The sequence below is a fragment of the Nesoenas mayeri genome (genome assembly GCF_963082525.1).
Source record: "Nesoenas mayeri genome assembly, chromosome: 14".
NCBI classification, from domain to species: Eukaryota; Metazoa; Chordata; class Aves; order Columbiformes; family Columbidae; genus Nesoenas; species Nesoenas mayeri.
Genome location: NC_137556.1, coordinates 1,515,151 through 1,534,970, shown reverse-complemented (window position 1 = coordinate 1,534,970; position 19,820 = coordinate 1,515,151). Strand labels below are relative to the sequence as shown.

General features: G+C 49.5%; 2 protein-coding genes across 2 annotated transcripts; one reads left to right on the top strand and one right to left on the bottom strand.

Annotated features, from left to right (window-relative positions):
• Nucleotides 1-120: 120 nt before the first annotated feature.
• Nucleotides 121-1,467, top strand: SOWAHA (sosondowah ankyrin repeat domain family member A; the record flags this gene model as incomplete). Its single annotated transcript, XM_080353535.1, has 1 exon — nt 121-1,467. Exon 1 carries the CDS (start codon nt 130-132, stop codon nt 1,465-1,467), a length of 1,338 nt encoding a protein of 445 aa, XP_080209661.1. The 5' UTR covers nt 121-129.
• An 8,559-nt stretch (nt 1,468-10,026) lies between these two features.
• SHROOM1 (shroom family member 1) lies at nt 10,027-19,261 on the bottom strand (the record flags this gene model as incomplete). Its single annotated transcript, XM_080353299.1, has 6 exons — nt 10,027-10,281; nt 12,067-12,339; nt 13,520-13,670; nt 14,024-14,521; nt 15,319-15,389; nt 16,514-19,261. 6 exons carry the CDS (start codon nt 19,259-19,261, stop codon nt 10,027-10,029), a joined length of 3,996 nt encoding a protein of 1,331 aa, XP_080209425.1.
• Nucleotides 19,262-19,820: the final 559 nt, after the last annotated feature.

Here is a 19,820-nt window from a genome sequence, read left to right as displayed (position 1 = left end):
TGCAGGTGCTTCCTGCCTGCAGATCCCGGCGAGCCCCCGAGGGCGGGCGGGCGAGCTCCGCGGCTCCCTCCGCCGCGGGGAGTCGGCGGGCGCGGCGGCGGCGGCTCCGGCACCACCTGTGGCGGCGGGATGGCGGAGCTCGACATCAGCCCGGCGGCCGTGCTGGGCTTCCTGCAGGAGCAGGGCGGGCGGGTGCGCAACACCGAGCTGGTGAGCACCTTCCGGCCGCTGCTGGAGGCCGGCGGGGACGCGGCGGCGCGGGCGGAGCGGCGGGAGCGGTTCAAGGCGGCGGTGAACGCCGTGGCCGTGGTGAAGGAGCGCGACGGGGCCAAGTTCGTGGTCCTGCGGCGGGAGCTGCGCGCCGCCCCGCCGCCAGGGGGCGCGCTGGCGCCGGGGGGCGATGGCGGCGGCGGCCCCGAGCGCGGCCCCGCCGGGCGGCTCTCGCCGGTGCCCCCCGAGGAGCTGCCGTCCCCGCGGGCCGTGTCGGAGCTGCGGGGCCTCTTCCAGGGCGGGGGCGGCGGGGTGCCCCTGCCTGCCAGCGCGGGGGGCGCCCGGCGGGAGCCGCTCTCCAAGCCCTGCATGCTGCCGGTGCGCTGCGTGCCGCCCCCCACCGCCGCCGCCCCGGTGCCACCGGAGGAGCCAGCGTCCCCATTGTCACCCCCACCGGAGGAGGACGCCGGGTCCCGCTCGCCTGGCCTGCGGCGGGGGCCCAAGAACCACCGGGCCAGCGAGGAGCCGTCAGCGGTGCCGCTGGAGGAGGCTGAGCACCAGTGGCTGGTGCTGGCGGCCGGCGGGCAGTGGACGCAGCAGCTCCACGGGCTCCTGCTGGGTGACGCCAGCCTGGCCGCCCGCAGGGACTTCATCTCGGGCTTCACCGCCCTGCACTGGGCCGCCAAGAGCGGCAACTGCGACATGGTGACCAACATCATCCGGGCGGCCGAGAAAGGGGGGGCCCGCGTCAACGTGGACGCCAGGTCGCATGGCGGCTACACGGCCCTGCACCTGGCCGCCATCCACGGCCAGGAGAAGATCATCACCATGCTGGTCTACAGCTACCACGCCAAGACCGACCTGAGGGACTACAGCGGGAAGAAGCCACACCAGTACCTGAAGGAAGGGGCCTCCTCTGCGGTGCGGCGCTTGCTGGGGGACCCCAGCCTTTCCCACAGCGCAGAGCCCTCCGTGCCCATCAAGAAGTCCACAAAGCTCGCGGCTTCCATCTTGAGCTCTACTAGCACTTTTCTGGGGGTCATATCGGATGACATGGCTTTCTACGATCTCACCAAAGGCTTAAGGAAGCCCTCGTCCTTAAACAAGCTCCTGGCTGCCACTACGGGTCCCAGGAGGAAGCCAAAGACCAGAGGGGGTTTCCCTTCGTATTCCTCCCTCTCCGAGGCGATGGAGGAGGAGGAAGAGGAGGTCGTCGTGAAGCGCAGACCCGTGTCTGAGCTGTTCTTTGGCCACTAGTCTCCACCTTCTTGGCATCAAAATCATTTAATAACATGAGTGGGGGTCTCGATTTTTCTCTCATGGAAGCAGCTCGGATCTCTTCGCTCCGTGTATATCATTTTGGATGTTTAACTAAGTCATTGATGTGGTCTTGCCCAAAGGCTGCTGGGTGAAAGGCAGCTCAGACACCTGTGCAAAGGGAGCTGCCCAGGGAGCATTACAAATGCTGCATCCTGCTGATGGATCGCCGGAGACCACAAACTTTATACTTAAAGCTTGAAAATCTGTAACAACCTCTGTGTCTGTAGACAGGTTAAAGTGCTTAAGGTACGGCCTTCTTGATCTGTGTCCCTTGGCTGGAGGGCAAAAGTGGGGTAAAGAGTTGCATATTCTACACTGTGAACAGCAAGCTGGTAGCTGGCTACTTTAACATGGCTTGTTATATAGCGGGCTTAAATTATTAGAGGAGAGATGCATAGTTTTCTATGATGTTTCTGATTATTTTGGTAACAGAAGAGGAATATTTCTATTAAAAAAAAAAAGTGTACTTTTTCAAAACAAAGTTTCTCGCTATCAGAAATACTAACATAACAATCTCAATTATTGACTAAAGCATTTTATTAGATAAACAGATTTTAAAAATTAAAAAACCAACGCTCAGCACTCAAATGACCATGTCCTGTCTACCTCAGGTTGAAGCTAGGTTGGCATTTTTAATTTATTCTTTTTCCTGAAAGACTTTTGACCAGCTGGTACTAACGTGTCGTGATGATACTGTGAACACTGCAACTTGACAATAGCTCAGTCACTTAATCTGAATAAAAACATTGTTGATAGGGGAAAAACTGAACTGAAAATCTGGGAATCGGATCCTGCGGAGTTTCTGAGGAGCCACCTGGAATCAAAGTTGAGCTTGTGTGTCTGATTCTTCTTATTTAAAACTCGGCCTTTGATTTTGATCTATTTACAATAAATATTTGTAAAAATTGGGCGTACGTTATGTTAGATGTTTCATGATAGAACGTCTGCATGACCACAGTGTTTGTCACAGCAGCATGAGTTATTGGCTTAAAACTAACTCTTCTTTTATGTTGTAAACATAATTGTTCTATATATAGAACTACATGTAGCTCCGAAAAGCATGTTAACTGCAGGTTAATAAGACATTTGCAGTGAGATTATTATTTTTTTTAATTACTATTTTGGTTAAAGTTAATGTGAAGAGGCAGATCTCAGAACAGAAAGCGTCTGGGTCCTGGGGCCAGTCTGCTAGACTCTCATGTTTTCTCTGAAAGCCTAACTAAACCCCTGTATAAATTCAGAGGCAAAGGGTTATGGTGATACTGCACTTGCTTTGCTTTCCAGCCATCAGGTGGTTTGGTTTCTTTACCAAACCACTTGTTTGCACACTTTGCCTTTCTTTCCAAGTCATTGACTTCAGGAATGTTTTGTTGTCAGCCTTGAATTAAGCCTGGTGCTTCTAATGGGCTGTAATTGGCTTCTCCCAAGCAGCAGGAATGCTGCAGGACGCGCTGGAGGTGGAGGCGCTGCCCTCCTTCGCTGCAAAATGTTCTTCCTGAAGCTGCTGATGTTTTTTTGCGAGCGTTATCAGCGATTGCAGAGGGGTCTGATCCACCCGCTCTCGGAAGAGGCTGGGGTATTCCGCACCAGTCTGCTTCCGCATTGAACTAATTAAGTTGTTAAGCAAACATTAGTGATCAAGCACCTCATGACTTCTATATCTGGAGCAGGGGTTAAGAAAAATAAAATCCTAGTTGCTGCATAGCTGTTGGTGTGACCATTGGCCAGCGTGGCCTTTTGGGAGCATGGCTGGTGCTGCACCGCGTCAGCTTGTGTGCTTCCAGGAAAAAGGAAGACAACACAAACCTGTCACTCTGTTTTCAAAAGTCTGTCCAAGTTTACTGACCTGAAATACTTTGTGTGTGTTAACTGAAACCACAGAAGCACACGCGTGTTCGTGTTGTTGCACCGGCAGGACTGATACGCGTTTCTGTATCTGTGAACTGGAAACACTCTCCAGTTCGCCTCGGCCTTGCTGGGATGTTTGTTCATTAGTCACAGGAATACACGTGATACTTGTTCAAATTACATAGCTCAATTTTTACTGCTAGTTCTGAGTAAAACCCACTTGCGTCAGAGGTAAGGCTCCAGGATGGAGTGTTTTCTGTTTAAAACAAAACAACTGACCAACCTGTGATCAAGGAAAGTGCAGAGAAGGTTCCGTTGCTCCTGTGTTGCTCTGTTGAAGGAAAAGCAAGAAGTCCCAGCTGAAATAAGGCTCCTTGCAGCATGTGTCTTCGAGGAAACTGTGCACTACTCGTTCCTCGGAGGTGTCCCGGCAATGAGCTGGTGCAACAGCAAAACGCCAGCGGCGCCAGAGCCCTGGTCCGTGCACACTGCAGTGCTGGGAGGCGCCAGCAGGGTTGGGGCAGGTGGGGACTGGCAAGGTCAGGCGGTGAGCGAGTTCCTGCCGTGACTCAGCTCAGATGAAGGAAAAGTATTTAGACAGGCTGCGATTCGTATATAATGGTGTACTCAGCGCTGCATCGCTTCAGGTGCAAAGAAATACCGAGAGGTGTTGAGAAGGCGCTGTTGTAAACTCACAAAAATATATATATTACCTTTAGCTTAAGTACAACCAGTCCGTCAGCCTTTCTGGGGTTTGCTTCCGTCTGTTGTTGTTTACACTGTAGGACAATTGTGGGAGTGTTCTGGCAGAGATGAGGCCGGGACTGTTTTCTGAATCACTCAGCTTGATGGATTCTCCTTAATTTCACTGTACCGAGCCCAAATCCGGCTGAACGCTGGAGGATTCTCACCTGAATGACTGGCGGCAGTGACGTTCAGCCAGGACGCTTCCCCAAGCCACAGAGCCGGGAGGCCTGTGGGGCCGGGACTGCGCAGCGTGTGCCACGGGCTGGGCAAGGAGCCCTGTGACCACCGGGAGCCGCCCTCCCCGTCAAAGCTGGTCACAGGAAAGGATAAATCCCAACATTGGAGCCCCTGTGCTCCCCTCCTGCCGGGTGGAGATGGCTCAGGTGGTGGGGAAGGCTGGAGATGGCTCAGGTGGTGGGGAAGGCTGGAGATGGGAGGTGCAGATAAGGCACAGGGCAGGGATTCAGGGGCTCAGGGTTGCGTTGTGCCTCCGTTACTACCCTGCCTACTGGCCACAGCTCAGTTTTCTGGCCATAAAGTGGAGATGAACCCCAGTCACTCCTTTAAAGCACACAGTTAGCACTGATATTCCACATCAAAATTAAGATGATTTTTTTAGACCTGTAGGCAGCATGAGCAGTGTCATCCACAACCCGTGGATGCTGTGCATTCAGCAGAGTGCCTACACAAATAAAACTGGCTGGGAGCGGAGTTCAGCAGCAGAGATCAGCAAAGCTCATGTTTGTCTGCCCCTGGCTCAGGCTGTCTCGCTGAAGATAACTCACGTTTGCCTGCTCCTCAGCACATTTTGTTCTGAGGAATATCAGCTCAAAAACCTGCACAGAAGACGTTTGCAAACAACCTTCAAGCCACATTTCTCTCCACAACGCCAGACTTTGTCCCCTAGACATGGCTGTTTGAGCAGCGTGGTTGTTGTCAGGCTCAGATAAGCTTGTGTCCATCTCCGTTCCCTTGCCAGTGCCACGTAGAAACGCTTATTCTACAAAAGCCCCAGGAAATGCCACTCCTGTGCTGCAGGATCTCAGCTTCATCACAAAACCAAGGTCTAATGGAAAAGTCACTGAATAACTCAAACAGCCCAACGGGAGCTGCAGCCGCCAGGCGAGGGCAGAGGCCTCTCCAGACAGTCCCGAATTCCCCATCGCTCGTCCCTTCTGCCCTGCACGGGTCCACCGTGACCTACATTCCTTGGACGCATTTGTCTCCCGATTTGCATATTAATCTGAGCAAACTGGTAATGTGGCAGTTTTTGCTCTTTCCAGCGATCTACACTAACATGGGACCCCCCAGCTGAAGAGGTTGTTAATGGGGACTTGGCCGGCACAGGGCACGGGCACGAACAGCACGGTGGTTGTTCCACAGGAGAAGAGATGACACATCAAAAGCTCTGTATCCTAATGAGGAACATTCCTATTCCAGTTCCAAGGTTTATTTCACTGATTTCTAACACAAAGCAAACCATTAAGCACATATAGAGGCCTTATACCCCGAACTGAACCATGACCAGCTGCTGGCGGTTGAACAGTGGTGGTTGGTCACCTCCCGGCCCTTTTGGAGTGAACTGCCAGGGAAGTCCTATCAGGAGATGCTTCCTAATGGTGATGCAAATGACCCAGACTAGTTAAAAAAAGAGAATAGATAGATAAACGGCTATCACAAAACTCATTCCCCTGATAACAGTGTTACACCTGCAAAGACTTCCAAGAGAGCTGCTGCAGCAGCACACGGTGCAGCCTCAATGGGAACAGCCCAGTCCTGCTCACCGCTCCCGAAAGGGGCGTCTGACAATGACAACAAAGAAGAAAGAAAAAAAGAAAGCACACACAAAAAACTAAAAACCAAAAAAGAAAAAAAAATCCAATTGCACCACAAAACGTTTTTGAGTAAATGTGTGTCAATTAATGCTTCTGGTAGAAATGCAGATAATCCAAGAGAAAGACTGTTTCTCCGTGTAGAACTTGCACCATTCCTCCAGTGGAATAACCCAGCGCTCTACCACCGCCTCCTCTGGAGCCTGGGATGTCCTTGTTCTTCCATCACGGGCTGAAGCCATCAGCAAGACACTTGCCTGTTCATGCACATTTTTAGCAGAGTCACTTATTCTCTAAATCAGGACTATCAGTTCAGCCCATGTTTTCTCTCTGTGGATTTATCTAGGAGGTGAGTCAGCCTCAAGGCTCATGAGTCTCTCTGATAACCTTTAATGCTGCCTCATTCAGCAGTGAAATTCATGTGCTGCTTCTTGAGCGCACTTTGCGAAACCCAGAGGTTCCCTGATTATTGTGTAATGCGTACGTGGGCTCCCTTCAGGCGCAGATCAGCTTTGCAGGGCTGCTCTCAGTTTATTTTTAAAGTTTTATTCAGATGGTTGCCATGAATTCCCAAAGCAGAGAGAACATCCTTCTACTTATTAAACACAGCTCTCACAAGTAGCAAATAGATCTTTCGCAGAGCACATTTACATTAATCCCTGTGCCCCTCCATTCCTTAATTAGCTCCACATGCAAAAGTCCCACAGAGTAACACCCCAGCAAAGAAAACAAGGCCTGGTTTAAAAACAAAAATCAAAATCCTTTGGTTAGTGCCTGAAGGGCTGAACCAGCAGGTCCTGATCCAGCAGTGACTCCCACACATCCCTGTGGGTGTTAAATCAAATTCTAAATGAGCTGCTACTTCCAAAATCCCTGCAGTTGCTGCCAAGGCACCATCAGATGGGCACAGAGCAGCGTGTGCTCCCACGACCTGTCCCACACCTGTAACGCTCATCTCTGGCCCTGGGCAACAAAATGGATCCGTTTGTCCTGAAACGGGCCCCACCTGCTCTTCCTTAGCAGGACAGAGGCTACTGTGGTTTCTCCCCCCGCGCTGCGTGTTCGTGGATGGCCAGATGAGCTTCAGATCGTTCCTGGAAAACCAGCGGCCTCCCACAAACCAGGGAGATCCAGGCTCTTGCATTTTGCCCAGTTCACCTTCTTCCTTCTCTATTGTTTTGCTTTCCCCTGGCTGTAGCTGTAATTAATTCAGACAGACACACCACGGCAGGTGTCCCATAGCAGCCCTCTCGTGGTGGGGCTCTGGTTACCTTGCACCGGGGATGTCAAGGCAGCATCAGGTTTGCCGGCTGCAGGAGAGTCCCCGGTGTTCCTGTTCTGTCTCCCCAGAGGCTCTGGCAGCGGGAGCCCCGTCGTTCCTTACATTCCCCCAACACACTTGACTTTGCAAGAGAAACAGCCCAGCAGGTCTCAGCACTGGTAAAATGCCAAGGCCCTGAAGTCCCTGGAAACCCCCAGCTTTCCTCACTCCAGGCAGCAGAATCACAGAATCATTTTGGTTGCAAATAAACCTTTAAGATGATCGAGTCCAACCATAACCCACCCTGGCACTGCCCCATGTCCTGAGAACCTCACCTCCATCTGTCCAACCCTCCAGGGACGGTGACTCCAGCACTGCCCTGGGCAGCCTGTTCCAATGCCCGACAGCCCTCTGGGGAAGAAATTGTTCCTAATAAATTGATTAGAAAACAAAACAACACAAAACAAAACCACAGGGCTCACCTCAGGATCCAGACCTGCTGGTGCTTTGGAAAGAGGGTTTCCGCTTGCCCGCAGAGATGTCAGTGTCATCACTGTATCCGTTCTCATTTGCCTGAAATTCAGCGTTCTAACAAAGCAACAAGGAGCACAGGTGTGACTCTTTGGAAAACAGGCTGGAAGTCGTTTGTAACTGTTGCTCTTTGAAGTGAACCTGAGAAGGGTGGCAGGAGCAGCAATCTGCCCCAGGGCACACACGAGAAACCGAACAGCACAGACCCATTCTTTCAATTAAAGGCAAGCGTTAGCTTCAGTTATCAAACATTTTCAAACCAGCTGGATTTTCCTCAACTAGGAATAATAATAGAGGGCAGGTTCAAGTCAGGCTTCTGAAATAATGCAAACAGCTCACTTAACATGGCGCATTTTTAAAAATTCTCCATTCCCTTAGCATTACTTCTGCTACTTTAAAGACCGTTTTGGAAAGGCAGCCTTCAGATTTACATATTAAAAGGATGTATTTACGGCCGTTTGAGAACCATGGACAAGATCTGTGTCTGGCTGCTTTTCCCTCACATTGGGGCAATAACCACCTTGGTCACTGCGCCCCTGGAGCTCCTTGTGCCCAGGGAAACGGTGTTTTCAGCACTGAGCACAGTGTATTTTGCTCAGATCGCTGCGACAAAGCGTTAATATCACAAAACTACTCTTTGCTATATACCATCCACTCGCACCATTACAAATGTATTCACTGATACTTAGTACACATCATAAACTGACTCCTGAGGCTGGGTCTTTGCCGCCTTGCTCAGGGTACTGAGCTGTTTCTCCTGAAACGTGAGCAGGGCTATAGATACAAGTGCTTCTGCATACATATGCAAACACAGAACAGAACAATGCTTCTCTGTCAGAGTCTGGACAGTACCTGATGATACATTTATTTGTTGTGCTACCAATCCAGAGCAGCTGGCAACCTCGGAGGCTGGCAAAGTATTTGTGCTCCATTGCAGCATCCCAGGCCACTTCTTGCTTTGCTCTCAGTTTCCTCCTTCCCCGGGGGGCCGGCAAGTCCCCCTCAGCAAACAGAATACACACAGGGTCTCCTTTCCATATGCTGTCACCTCTTGATCGGTTCATTCGTGTTGCCCAGTGGGTAAACTCAGATGAAGAATGTGATCTGAGGTAAAACAAACCCAGACCCGTGCTTACTGGAAGCTCACGCAGCCCCAAAGCAGACGATGCCTCAGGAGCTGCTCTTGGCACTGATGATACCGGAGTCAGGACACACACCCCTAGTGAAACATTAACATCTCTTTTGCCTGTGGAAGAAACCTGAGTTTGATTAGCAGCCACCTTATTCATGGTCTAGGTATGTGGCCCAGATGGAATATTCCTCTCACTGAATACTTAACAAAAAACACACCACACTCAGATTTTAAATACAGCAACATCACCGGTTTGACTCAACACACATTAGTTTAAAATATTTTAGCTGAGGGATTTATTTAAAGCCTCATTGAAACAGAACAATCTCCCCAACTCATCCCAGCCGCCCCGCAGTGCAGCTTCTCCCTCCCGTCCAGCACTTCTTGTGCGCACTGACAATGGAAAACTGCCTAAACCCAACCCCCGAAGGGGCTGCTTCGAAAGTAAACCCTTCAAAGGCATGGCGAAGACTTTGCAAATGACCACGCGGGAGTAGGGTCAGAGTTTATCATTCCCCGAAGGGTTTATTTCAGGTGGCTTCATCACTGATCAGCTTTTTGCTGTCAATGAGGATGACACTTTCCTGCCCTCCTACCAAACAGCCCATCGGGATCCCCCAGAACCAGGGAACACTCACGGTTGGCCGCTGCCGAGAAAGGAAATCATTATTTACTTCCATTATAGTGTATTTTTACTGTGCCGTTCATATAAACAGTAGAAATGAGGAGTCTCGCTGAAATAGTCCATAAACATTTCCTATGACTTTGTGCAATCTCCATTTCAAATTTGAACACCCACGTCATCTCTCATTTCAAATACCCAGCCCACCCACGAGAGGAAAATACTGGTATCGTTCTTTTATTGAGATCACGTCAATCTGGAAACAGATGGACAGACAAGAAGGGGAAATACATGCCAAGTTAATAGGAGCAACACATCCTATCAGTCGTTTCCAAAACACACACTGTTGGCTGCTGTCACTTGGCCCATCCAGGGGGGAAGGCACGTCCAGCCTGTGCCCAGAGCACCCCCAGGGCACCCCAGCACTAATGGGATCACACAAATTCACCAAACCCAGCCCGGCGAGCGCCTGGGGAACGCCACAAGTTACCGTGTGTGAAAGCTGATGCCCTGCTGGTGGGTACTAGAGGGGGATGCTTTTCTCTAGGTTTTCTAATTGTTCTTCGAAAAATTTAATCTGCTCTTCAAGGTCCTTCTGTTCGATCAGCAGGGAGGTCTTGAGCTGAACGAAGTGTCGGTAGCCCTGGAGCTGCTGCTCGGTCAGGTATTTGGCGAGGATGCCGGCGACCACCCTCTCCCTGCGGTCCAGGTTCTCCTTCAGGTCTTTTGCATCCTCCCGCTGCCTGGACAGGAGCTTGTGCCGTTCGTCCAGCGATTGCTAATGGGGATAAAACAAAGCAGCACGCTATGAAAACTCATAGCTCCTGGCAGACTCGAGATCTTCAATTGGAAGCCACACTCAATTTAGTTTAATTACTTCCTCTTGTGGGCTTTGTGTTCCACATGAGTTTTTCCTTGATTGAATTACTCATTCGTGTGGCTTGTGAGGTGAAGACACCCAGTAGACCCCACCAAGGCTCACTTCTGCCGTGCTGCCCTCAGGAAAATAAATAATAAGAATCAATATACTTAACATTTTGGTAATTATAGAGTAACCTGTGCCCATCCTTCATTTAATTAGAAGTTCTTTGTATTCTCCAAGCTGCATGTGTCTCAAGTGCCAATATCATATTAAAAAGATAGCGTGACTTCTATTAAAAGGTACATACGATAAAAGTATCTTTGATGCAGACATAATGGTTCAAAGGCTTCTTTTTAACAAACCCATGAGAATCAAGCCTTGTCTGTCCTACAGGATTTTAATCCCTTTCACATTTCAGGTCATTCTCTTGCAGCTGTGTTGATTTATACGAGGATAGCACTGCTGGAAAACACGCAGTTTCAAGACAGTGCCGATAAATCTACCACAGAGCAACGGTCACAATCAGCACCCTAAAAACAGAGCCAAAGCTGGAGCCTGCTGGTTTTCCTAACGCCGGGGCAATGGCAGCAACGGGGATATGGCTGTAAAAATGCTGCTACGTAACCAAATCTTCATTGAGCGTGTTATTCAAATTCTCGAATGCATTATTTTAATGTATTTACTGTGCAGAGTATAAAGATACACTAAAGCAACAGCTAAAAAGCGTATTTCAGACTTGAAAAGATTTCCGAGTGACACGAAATAATTCCTAATTATCCAGCAAGACAGGCCAGGTGAGTTAAACTGCAGGGAATTTTATCTGAAGTTACAGCCACATCTTCCTCCTGCTCCCTACAGTTAAAACAAGCACATTAAGTGAAATACACTTTCAAAAGCAGTAATTACCGCATTTAAATTACCAATTAAAAACAAAACAGAATGACAAAAATCCCTCCTGAAGTGCAGGTTGGGAGCTGCTCCCAGCGATCTGCACAAGCTCTGGTGCGGCTCCCCCCAGCGGCCCCCGCAGAGCCGCTGTTCCCATCACCACCTCCAGAACGCATCCTGCCAGCAAGCATGAACCTAAAGATACAGAAATCCCGTCAGTTTTAGGTCACCCCACTCATCAGGCAAAGATCAGAGTGATCCGCAAAGCGCCTCATTGGAGAGACTGCCCTTGCAGCTTTAGACATTCTGAAGCCCGCATAATCAGTTGAGTCTCGCTGTAACACACCTATCTTGAGACTGTTGGATCAAGCATCCTTTAGGTGAATGTTGCTCATTGTACACTAAAATGATTATGTACCCAGTATGCAAATGTGCAACCAACTGACTCTTTAGGACTGCCCTGAGTGTGATAAGATTTTGTATATAACAGCTGCTACTTTTCTTTCTGCTGTGCTGGCTTTACTCCAGCATTCAGACTTGCGCAACTCAGTACTAAACATCTGTGTCCTTGAGCTACAAACTTGGCTTTTCTTTTGCACACTGGGTAAAAAACCCTGGTTTTGGGACAACAACTGTGCACCAAACCCATGCTCCACACTGAGGTCATTGCCTCGGTGATACCAACAAAACCCGAACAAAAGCTGCGTGGGATTCCTGTAGAATTTACAGCTTTAGAGCTATCAGAAAAATGAGGCGAGCGCAGCCTCACCTGCGGTGAACAAAAACTAAACGCCCCGCTCGCTTGTCACTGACCCTCTCCTCGGCATCCGTGTTGCCATCGATCCTGCTCATGGCATTCTGGACCCTGGCGAGGCGGCTGGACAGGCACAGCAAGAGGCTCACGACCTTCTCCAGGTCCCCGATGAAGGTCTCGTAGCGCTCGAACTCGTTGGGCTTGCAGAGGCGGCGCAGGGCGGCCGCCAGCTCGGCCCCGCGCCCCGCGCACTCCCGCGCCTCCCCGAGCAGCAGCTCCCGCTCCTCCCGCAGCGCCCGCAGCTTCCGCCGCAGCCGGGACGCCAGCTCCAGCTGCAAAGGGGGGAACAAAGCCATAGAAACCTCTTATTGCCAAAGAGAATCTCTATTATTTCTAGAAAAGTTATTTTCCTGGCATCATCCTTGCCAAATTTTTGAGGTTTAAAATAATTTTAAGCTCTGGGAAAGAAAAACCAAAAGAAATACATTTTCTAAGCTGTACTTAATTCTCAAACTCTGAAAAGCAAAGTACTGGTGATCGCCTTAACTAGTGATATAATCCCCAGCTCAGAGAGTGAACTACAATGAAGATGACAACATGATGACACGCGGGTTTTGCTCCGAGACGTGAGCATGAAGTCACAGTCCCATTACCAACCTTTATAAGAACTGCTTGGAATTTCATGTATAATATGCCCAGTTCTGGGGTGACCCAAGCACGCCACCGTGCCTGCAGAGCAATGCAAGCAGAGGAGGCTGCTTGGTACAGAAATGTTGATACAGAAAAGGGCTCCGAGAGCTGAGTGGGAGAAGAACCCCCTCAGCTTTTTCTGAAAACAGCCAATGCCACCATGAGCAGCAGCAGTGAGACAGTGGGTAACAAAGAGTGTCAGCACCCGCGGAGCAGGAGGCGTTTCGGGAAGGCGGGCTGTCATTCTCTGGGTAGAGCATGGCCAAGCTTCTACAGGAGACGAAAAAAATAATAATAAAAAACTCTAATTCTTCAAAGCTACATGTTGCCCTTCCCAGCTGCTGCAGTTCTATCATAGTCCAGCTCTGTCTGAGCTGCTTCTGTTCCCTGCACAGTTGGACATTAATAGGGCAACGTAGAGCACAGAAACTGCTGCCATGTCTCTCTTATTATTTAGGCTGCCATTTGTAACAAATCTCATTAATTTTGAGGCCAGATTTGAACATTAAATTGTGAGCGAGCTGCCACACAGGAGCCGGCCTGGCAAGGAAAGGTCTCACCAAGCCTGCGCGCCTGCTCCAGCTCCAGCCCCAACAACAAAGGTCTGAACCAAACCTGGAGTCAATTAAATACACCCGTTCTGATCAACACGCTGATTTGCCAGAACTTCACCTACTGGCAAACGTGGATTCGAAGTTATCTATTAAACAATATTATTGGGATAAAAGTCAACTAAAAATAACCACAGTAACGTATGTGACACTAATAACGTTTCTGTGCTGTGTTACGAAGCACCGGTGCCTCTGTTGGGCATCCACCTACTTTCTTGGACGTGATGTCATCCAGGTTGCTGGTGCTGTCCCTGCTCCTGTGCGGGATTCGGGTTCCCTCGGAGGCAGGACCTTCACTCCTCCGCTCCGCATCAGGTTCAGACCCAGGACATTCTTCTGCTGCACCTTTATGACTTTTCCTGCTATTGGAACAAAGAATAAATACCCGTGGCAAACACTTAAGAGTTTTGTTCACGAACACTGCGTTCATTGCTCCAAAATCACTCTCCTCTCTTCTCACAGCAGCAATTCTTCTAAGCTTTTAAAAGATATAGAGGAAAAGATTTGCAGCTCAGGCTTGTTACAGTCCCATTTTTTGAGATATAATTGAACCATAGGCTCAGATATTTCTTGATATGTAAATCAGGAAGATGAAATATTTTGCTAATGAAACAAAAATTAAAAATGTGCTCAGCGCATCTTGCTACAAGAATATATATTACATTCATATGGTAACATAGCTTAAAATACTTGATAATTGGTTTTGTCTACTTACTCACACTCCTGTGCATACTGTACATCTCCCTTTTTTCTGTGTGATTTATCCAGCATGGAAACGTTAATGGGAAAGAGACCGTCCAGCAGGTCGAGAGCCGTTTTTCTAAGAGGATGAGGCATGAGAATATCAACAAGCGAACTGTCTTTGGCAGCGATCTCCATAGCGAGCTCTTCACACCGCTGGTCTTCAGGAGACGGCCGCCTGCCCTCGGGCAGACCGGGCTCTCGGTCAAGGGGAGCATCACCTTGGCTGTTGGGCACGGATGTTTGCTCCGCTGGACACTCCACTAAGGTGTTGCCATTTGGAGATTTAGTTCTGCATTCCTCCTCGTCGCCGTTTATTGCAGGACACTCCTGAGCATCCTCCTTGTTTCTTGGGGCAGGAACAGAGGCTGCAGGACTCGGCTCCTGCGTATCCTGACAACACGCACGTCCAGTCGCGTCATTGTCTTTACACTCGTGATTCTCACATCCATCTTTCTCAGGATCATGGAAACTATAAAGAGACACTTCCTTTTACTTTAGACACTTTCTCTACAATAGATACTTTTGCAGACTGTTTAAGCAGCTACAGTTAATTATCGTTATCTTTCCAGCTTTTTTTTTTAATTCAGATTCCACAATACCTATTAATTTTAGAGTTATGTTTATGATGCTGCTGTTCTGTCCAGAACTCCCAGTGCCATTCATACAGACCTGCTAAGCCTCTTAGCCAAACTAGGAAATTTAAGAAAAACTTCAATATCTTACTAAAAACAACTTTTTTCTAACATGATCAAGCCTCTAGGAAACCATTTGGATCTTTTTGAATGACTGAAACAGCAGAAATTCTATTACTACACAAGCATCAGCATCACTGCCTTGTTGAGACAGAGTTCAGACACTTTTCTCCCCGATGCTACCCAAACGAGCAAAGCAAACAGAGTTAACACAGACTTTCCAGTTAGCTCTGTGTAAAAGGCACAGTAATTTTTCCCTTTAAAAACCCCATCAAAAGCCCCTATTATCCCACTCTCAGCACACAGATTTTCCAAGACTGGGCATTTCCAAGCTGTTGCAGGTGCCGTTTGTGCCGGAGCTCAGACGAGGGAGCTGTGAACTCAGAGAGCGAAGGAGAGCGGCCGCCGCGGGGACGGCAGCTCAGCTGCTCTCTGCACCTTCCACCTCTGCTCCACGCAGCTGAAATTAACTGTCCCCAAACAGAACAAATAGAACATCCCCATCTGGAGAAGGAGGAACCCCAAGACAGGAGGGTAGAAGCAGCCGCTGCGTTCACACCTGGCACAGCCTTACCTGGGGGTGCCAGGAGAGCTCTCGCTGCCCCGGGACGGCGCCGCTGCCCCATCGCTGCATCTGCACGGGTCCTGCGAATGAGAACAGAACACTGGGGCAACCAGCACTGCGCAAATAGGCAGCTCTTTCATTTTACCCCACGTTTGTCATCCCCAGAAACAGGAGCCAAGAGTAAGTCTCTGGGTAGGTACAACAAGGTTTTCAATTTTGTCTGTCTCTTCTTGTTAATTAAATTGCTATTGTGCTCTTCCCAGGTAGAATCATAGAATGGTTTGGGTCAGAGGAGACCTTTGAAGGTCCTCTAGTCCAGCCCTTGCCATGAGCAGGGACATCTCTCACCAGCAAAGCCCCGTCCAAGCGGACTTTGAACACTTGGAGCACAACCACAGGAAACAACTTTCTGGTCATTGTTAAGAATGTAAACATACAATAAATAAATAAATCCATCACTGTCAAGGAAGCATCCAGCTCTTTTTCCTACAAAATCAAAGCACAGCTGGCAACAAAATACATGTTCTCACAGGCTCTCACAGCAATTCAGAAAGCAGGTGGCACTGGTGGAACTTTGTCAGCCTCCTCAGTTGGGTAATTGTAGCAGCATATTAGATTACTGGTTTTCTAACCTTTTTATCTTCTTTATTCTCCTTGAAAATATTGACAGCTACTGTCCTTTGAATCCAGGAGCAAAAAGGCTGGTCATTTATAGAAATGTCTCTATAATCCCCTTTTCTGGGGTAGCGCTCTAATGAAGCGGCCGCAGTTCACAACAGCGACTGCTGAAATGCAACCAGCCTTCTCTTGCAACGCTTCCCATTAAAGAACACCCTGTTCATCTGCAATACTCTCTTATGAGCATTTTCAAGAATAACAAATTCTTACCATCGATCATAAATATTTAGGGCATTAAAATCGGTAGCGTTTCTCTCAAAATCCCCTCAAATTATTTCTCCCGCACACTGCAAAGCAGAGCACGCATTTTGCTTCCGAACGGCTACATGGTGTTTCCTATAGATTAAGCAAACATGGCTTTTCTCCTCCATCATTCCGCTACTACATGCTAAAAAGTTAAAGTCTTAGTTCCTCATTCACGACATTCAGCAGTTTTTCCTGTGAATAGCCTCACAGTTCTCTAAGAACCAGTGGATAGTCATAAGATGGACTCAAACAACAGCTGCTATCTTAACATCTCTCTTACCTGTGTGGAAGGAGGAGTGGATTGGGATCTCTGGTGAGCTCTCCCAGCTGCCGGCTCCCTGGCCTGGGGGATGCTTTGGGCTGACACCCACGGGCCCATGCGGGTCCCGTCCGCGTCGCTGGGAGACGGGTCGTGCTTCAGCGTCCCCGCAGCGGCAGAGCTGGGATCGCACATGCCGGGCGCACTTGGTGGGGGAACGAAAGCCAAAGGAGGAAAAGCATCTGGTGGCTTTTCTTTAGAGAAAACCTGGCAGGAAACCTCTGTGTTTTGCACCTTCCTGCTCCCGTTTGGGATGGAGACCTTGCCAGGAGGCCAGTTGGGATGCGACAGCCTCTTCTGCAGGGGTGGCTTATGCAGCGGGAGGTGCTGTGAACTACCTGGTCTTTGACTGATCTTCCTCTCCATGTATTCAATCAGTGCGGTATGCTGGATTTGCTTCAGCTCCGTCCTGGAGATACTTGAACTGGAAAGTGCCCTACCTCTGTTTTCCAGGGTCTTTTTCCGAGCTGCCACTATGTCTTGCTCAGTGATTTCATCCCTGACTTGATTCCATGACACCTCCTTATCTGCCAGCTGATCGAGTTTCTCAGGTTCAGAATAACAGAGTTGTTTCTGCTCCTTTGTTACCCTTTTCCTTCCTGCTATTCGACCCATTTGTGGCCTCTTAATTTCTTCATCTCTGTTGAAGCTTTCCACGGGTTCTAGATGAGAAGGGGAACAAGGAACAGGTTTGGCATCCTCGCTTGCACTGGATAAGGAGAAAGACCTCAGGTGTTCAATTGAAGGCCTTCTAGAGGATTTCTGTCTCAGTCTAACGGGCAAACTCATCTGTAAGTCTTTTCTTTTAAAGGAGGTTTCTCTCAGAACCTTTTTCTGAGCCACTTTAAGTTTCTCTCTGTAGTCGTTCTTGAAACTCTCATCCACGGACGAAGTGGGACTCCCGCCAATGAGACCTTCAGGCTGCAGCAGGAGATCGTCGGCACCGCGCTGACGGTGGTGGTCGGGCCTTTGGAGCCGATGACTTTCCCTTTGTATCTGCAGACACTGCGTGGGGGCAGAGGGGCTGCTGGCTGGAAACTCCTCTGGTGAGCTCCTCGAGTCCTCCTGGCACGGGGTGAGCTTGCTGGGCTGCAGCATGTTGGTGGTTTTCCCCCCAGAAAGGTAGTAAAGCATGGGAGTTGTCTGCCTGGTTATTTGTTCACCAGCCAGGTCATCCTGATGTTTCTGAGGAGGGACAGAAGGCTCCTCTTGTCCTAGATGTGTGCTCAGGTCAGGGCTGCTGTTATTAGTCTGTTTTTCTTTCGTGGCTTCATGTAAAAACTGAGATGTGGAATCTTCCTTTGGCCTGGAAAAAGATGTTTGACTGGGCTGATCACAGCATTGCCCGTTTCCCTGGTCTGGCCCCTCACAGTGAGGGTGCTCCAGCCCCACAGCATTGTAGCTGCAGGACAGGGATGATCTCGGTGTTCTGACTTGCTGATTCAGGAGCAGTTCCTTAACATCACTCCCAATCTTTCCTTCGGAGTCACAGCACTGATTTCCATCTGTACAACTGTGGAGCTTCCTGGAAGCAGATTCCATTAGAAGAGCATTCTCCATATATTTTAAGTCACAACTGCCCTCAAACACATCCTGATCCGAGTCCGGATGCAGCTGGGTGAGCAGCGGGCACCGAGCGCAGGGCGAGGACCCTTTTCCTCGGCTGGGCTCCAGCGCCGCGCTCGGCGGATCCGCCTCTCGCAAACCCGGCTTGTGCACAACGCAGGGACACTGCTTGTCTCCTTGTGCATTGTTAACAGAACTCGGCTGGGTGTGCACTGCGTGATAGGGCCTGGAGCTCTTCTCTTCAGGAATTTTATAAGCATGAACTGAATTATAAGCAGAAAGTATTTTAGGGACGTTAGCCACAGAGTCAGTCTTTAAATATTCTTGAAAAATGAATGAAGAAGGTCTCCTGAAAATGTGTGGGTTGCTCCTCTTTACAGGATGTTGCGATGGATTCCACTCTCCATTTTCCTCTGTCTTTAACCCCTGATTTTTTGATAGAGCGACCTCATTTGTAGGATCAGCAGAAGAAAGGCCCTTGTTTTCCAGAGTCCTTATCCTAGCAGCCACTGTATCCTGCTCGGTACCTTCATCCCTGGGTTGACTCCGTGGAGCATCCTTGCCAGCGAGGGGACCGTCCTGTGCGCTGCACTCGCTGTGACTGCCAGAGTTGCGTCTCCCTCTCGCATTTTCAAGGTGTTTGGTGACTTTATAGCTATCGAGCCGCGTGGGAGGAGAAGGTGGAGGTGCAAGCAGAGGCAGCGGCCCCTGCCGTGAAGTCCTTTGGGCAGGAGTGACTCCACAGCGTTCCGCAAGGCTGGTGCTCTGGGAGTTATTCTGGACGCTCAGATCTGGTGCCTGGTGTGGATGCGGGCACCCGAGTTCAGAGTTTGCTGTGCTTAGATGGTAAATACCTCTCACATATTCCGCGTCCATGTACGGTACCTGCTCTGGAGGCAAACAGCAGTTCTCACCATAGCACATTGGGGTGGGATACTCTGGAACGTTTGATCCCCCTGAGAAAGAGCTGTAAGCAGAGTCTGCTCTTCCAGGGAGGTGCAAGGGCTGATCTGTGCTGCCCAGCGACTTCACCGGTGAAACACAAGTACTGTTTCCAGAAGAGGTCCCAGGCTCTCCCAGCTCCCCAGCGCTGGCCCCTGGCCCGTGAGTCCATCTTCCTGGCTCATTTCCAGATGAAGCCATGTTGTAGCATTTCCAGAGACCAAAATCTGATTAAACGTCCACAACCGACTTTGTAGAAAAGCACATTTTTCTTTGTGGTCACATCCTAATAATATCTAAGGGATCCTAAAAAGAAAGAGAAACAGGTGAAAAATCAGAGGAAAATTAGTTCCTGAACCTGCCTAGAAACAAATCGGAGAGGTTGAGAATCCCAGCTCAGATACGATGCTAATGCTGGAGGTGCTTAAATACAACACGCATCTGGCTGGTTGAAGTTTCAAAATGACTTAGAGTTGTGCTTCCAAAAATGCTCATGGACCCCGAAGAATTATCAAATAGAAAGAAATCATCATTATAATCAGTCTTATCAGCCTTCTCCCCACTCCGTAAAAGCTCCCATCACCCTCCAAACCCCAACACCCCCACAGGCAGCACCAGCCCAAGAAAAGCCTGACAGGTACCAGCCAGAGGCCTTATGCAGTAACTCTCATTTAAATGAGTTTTAAAGACTCAGAAAACTGGCCCTGAGGGAGGTTTCGGGGGTAATATAGCTGTTTAATCAAAAAACTTCCCACTCCTG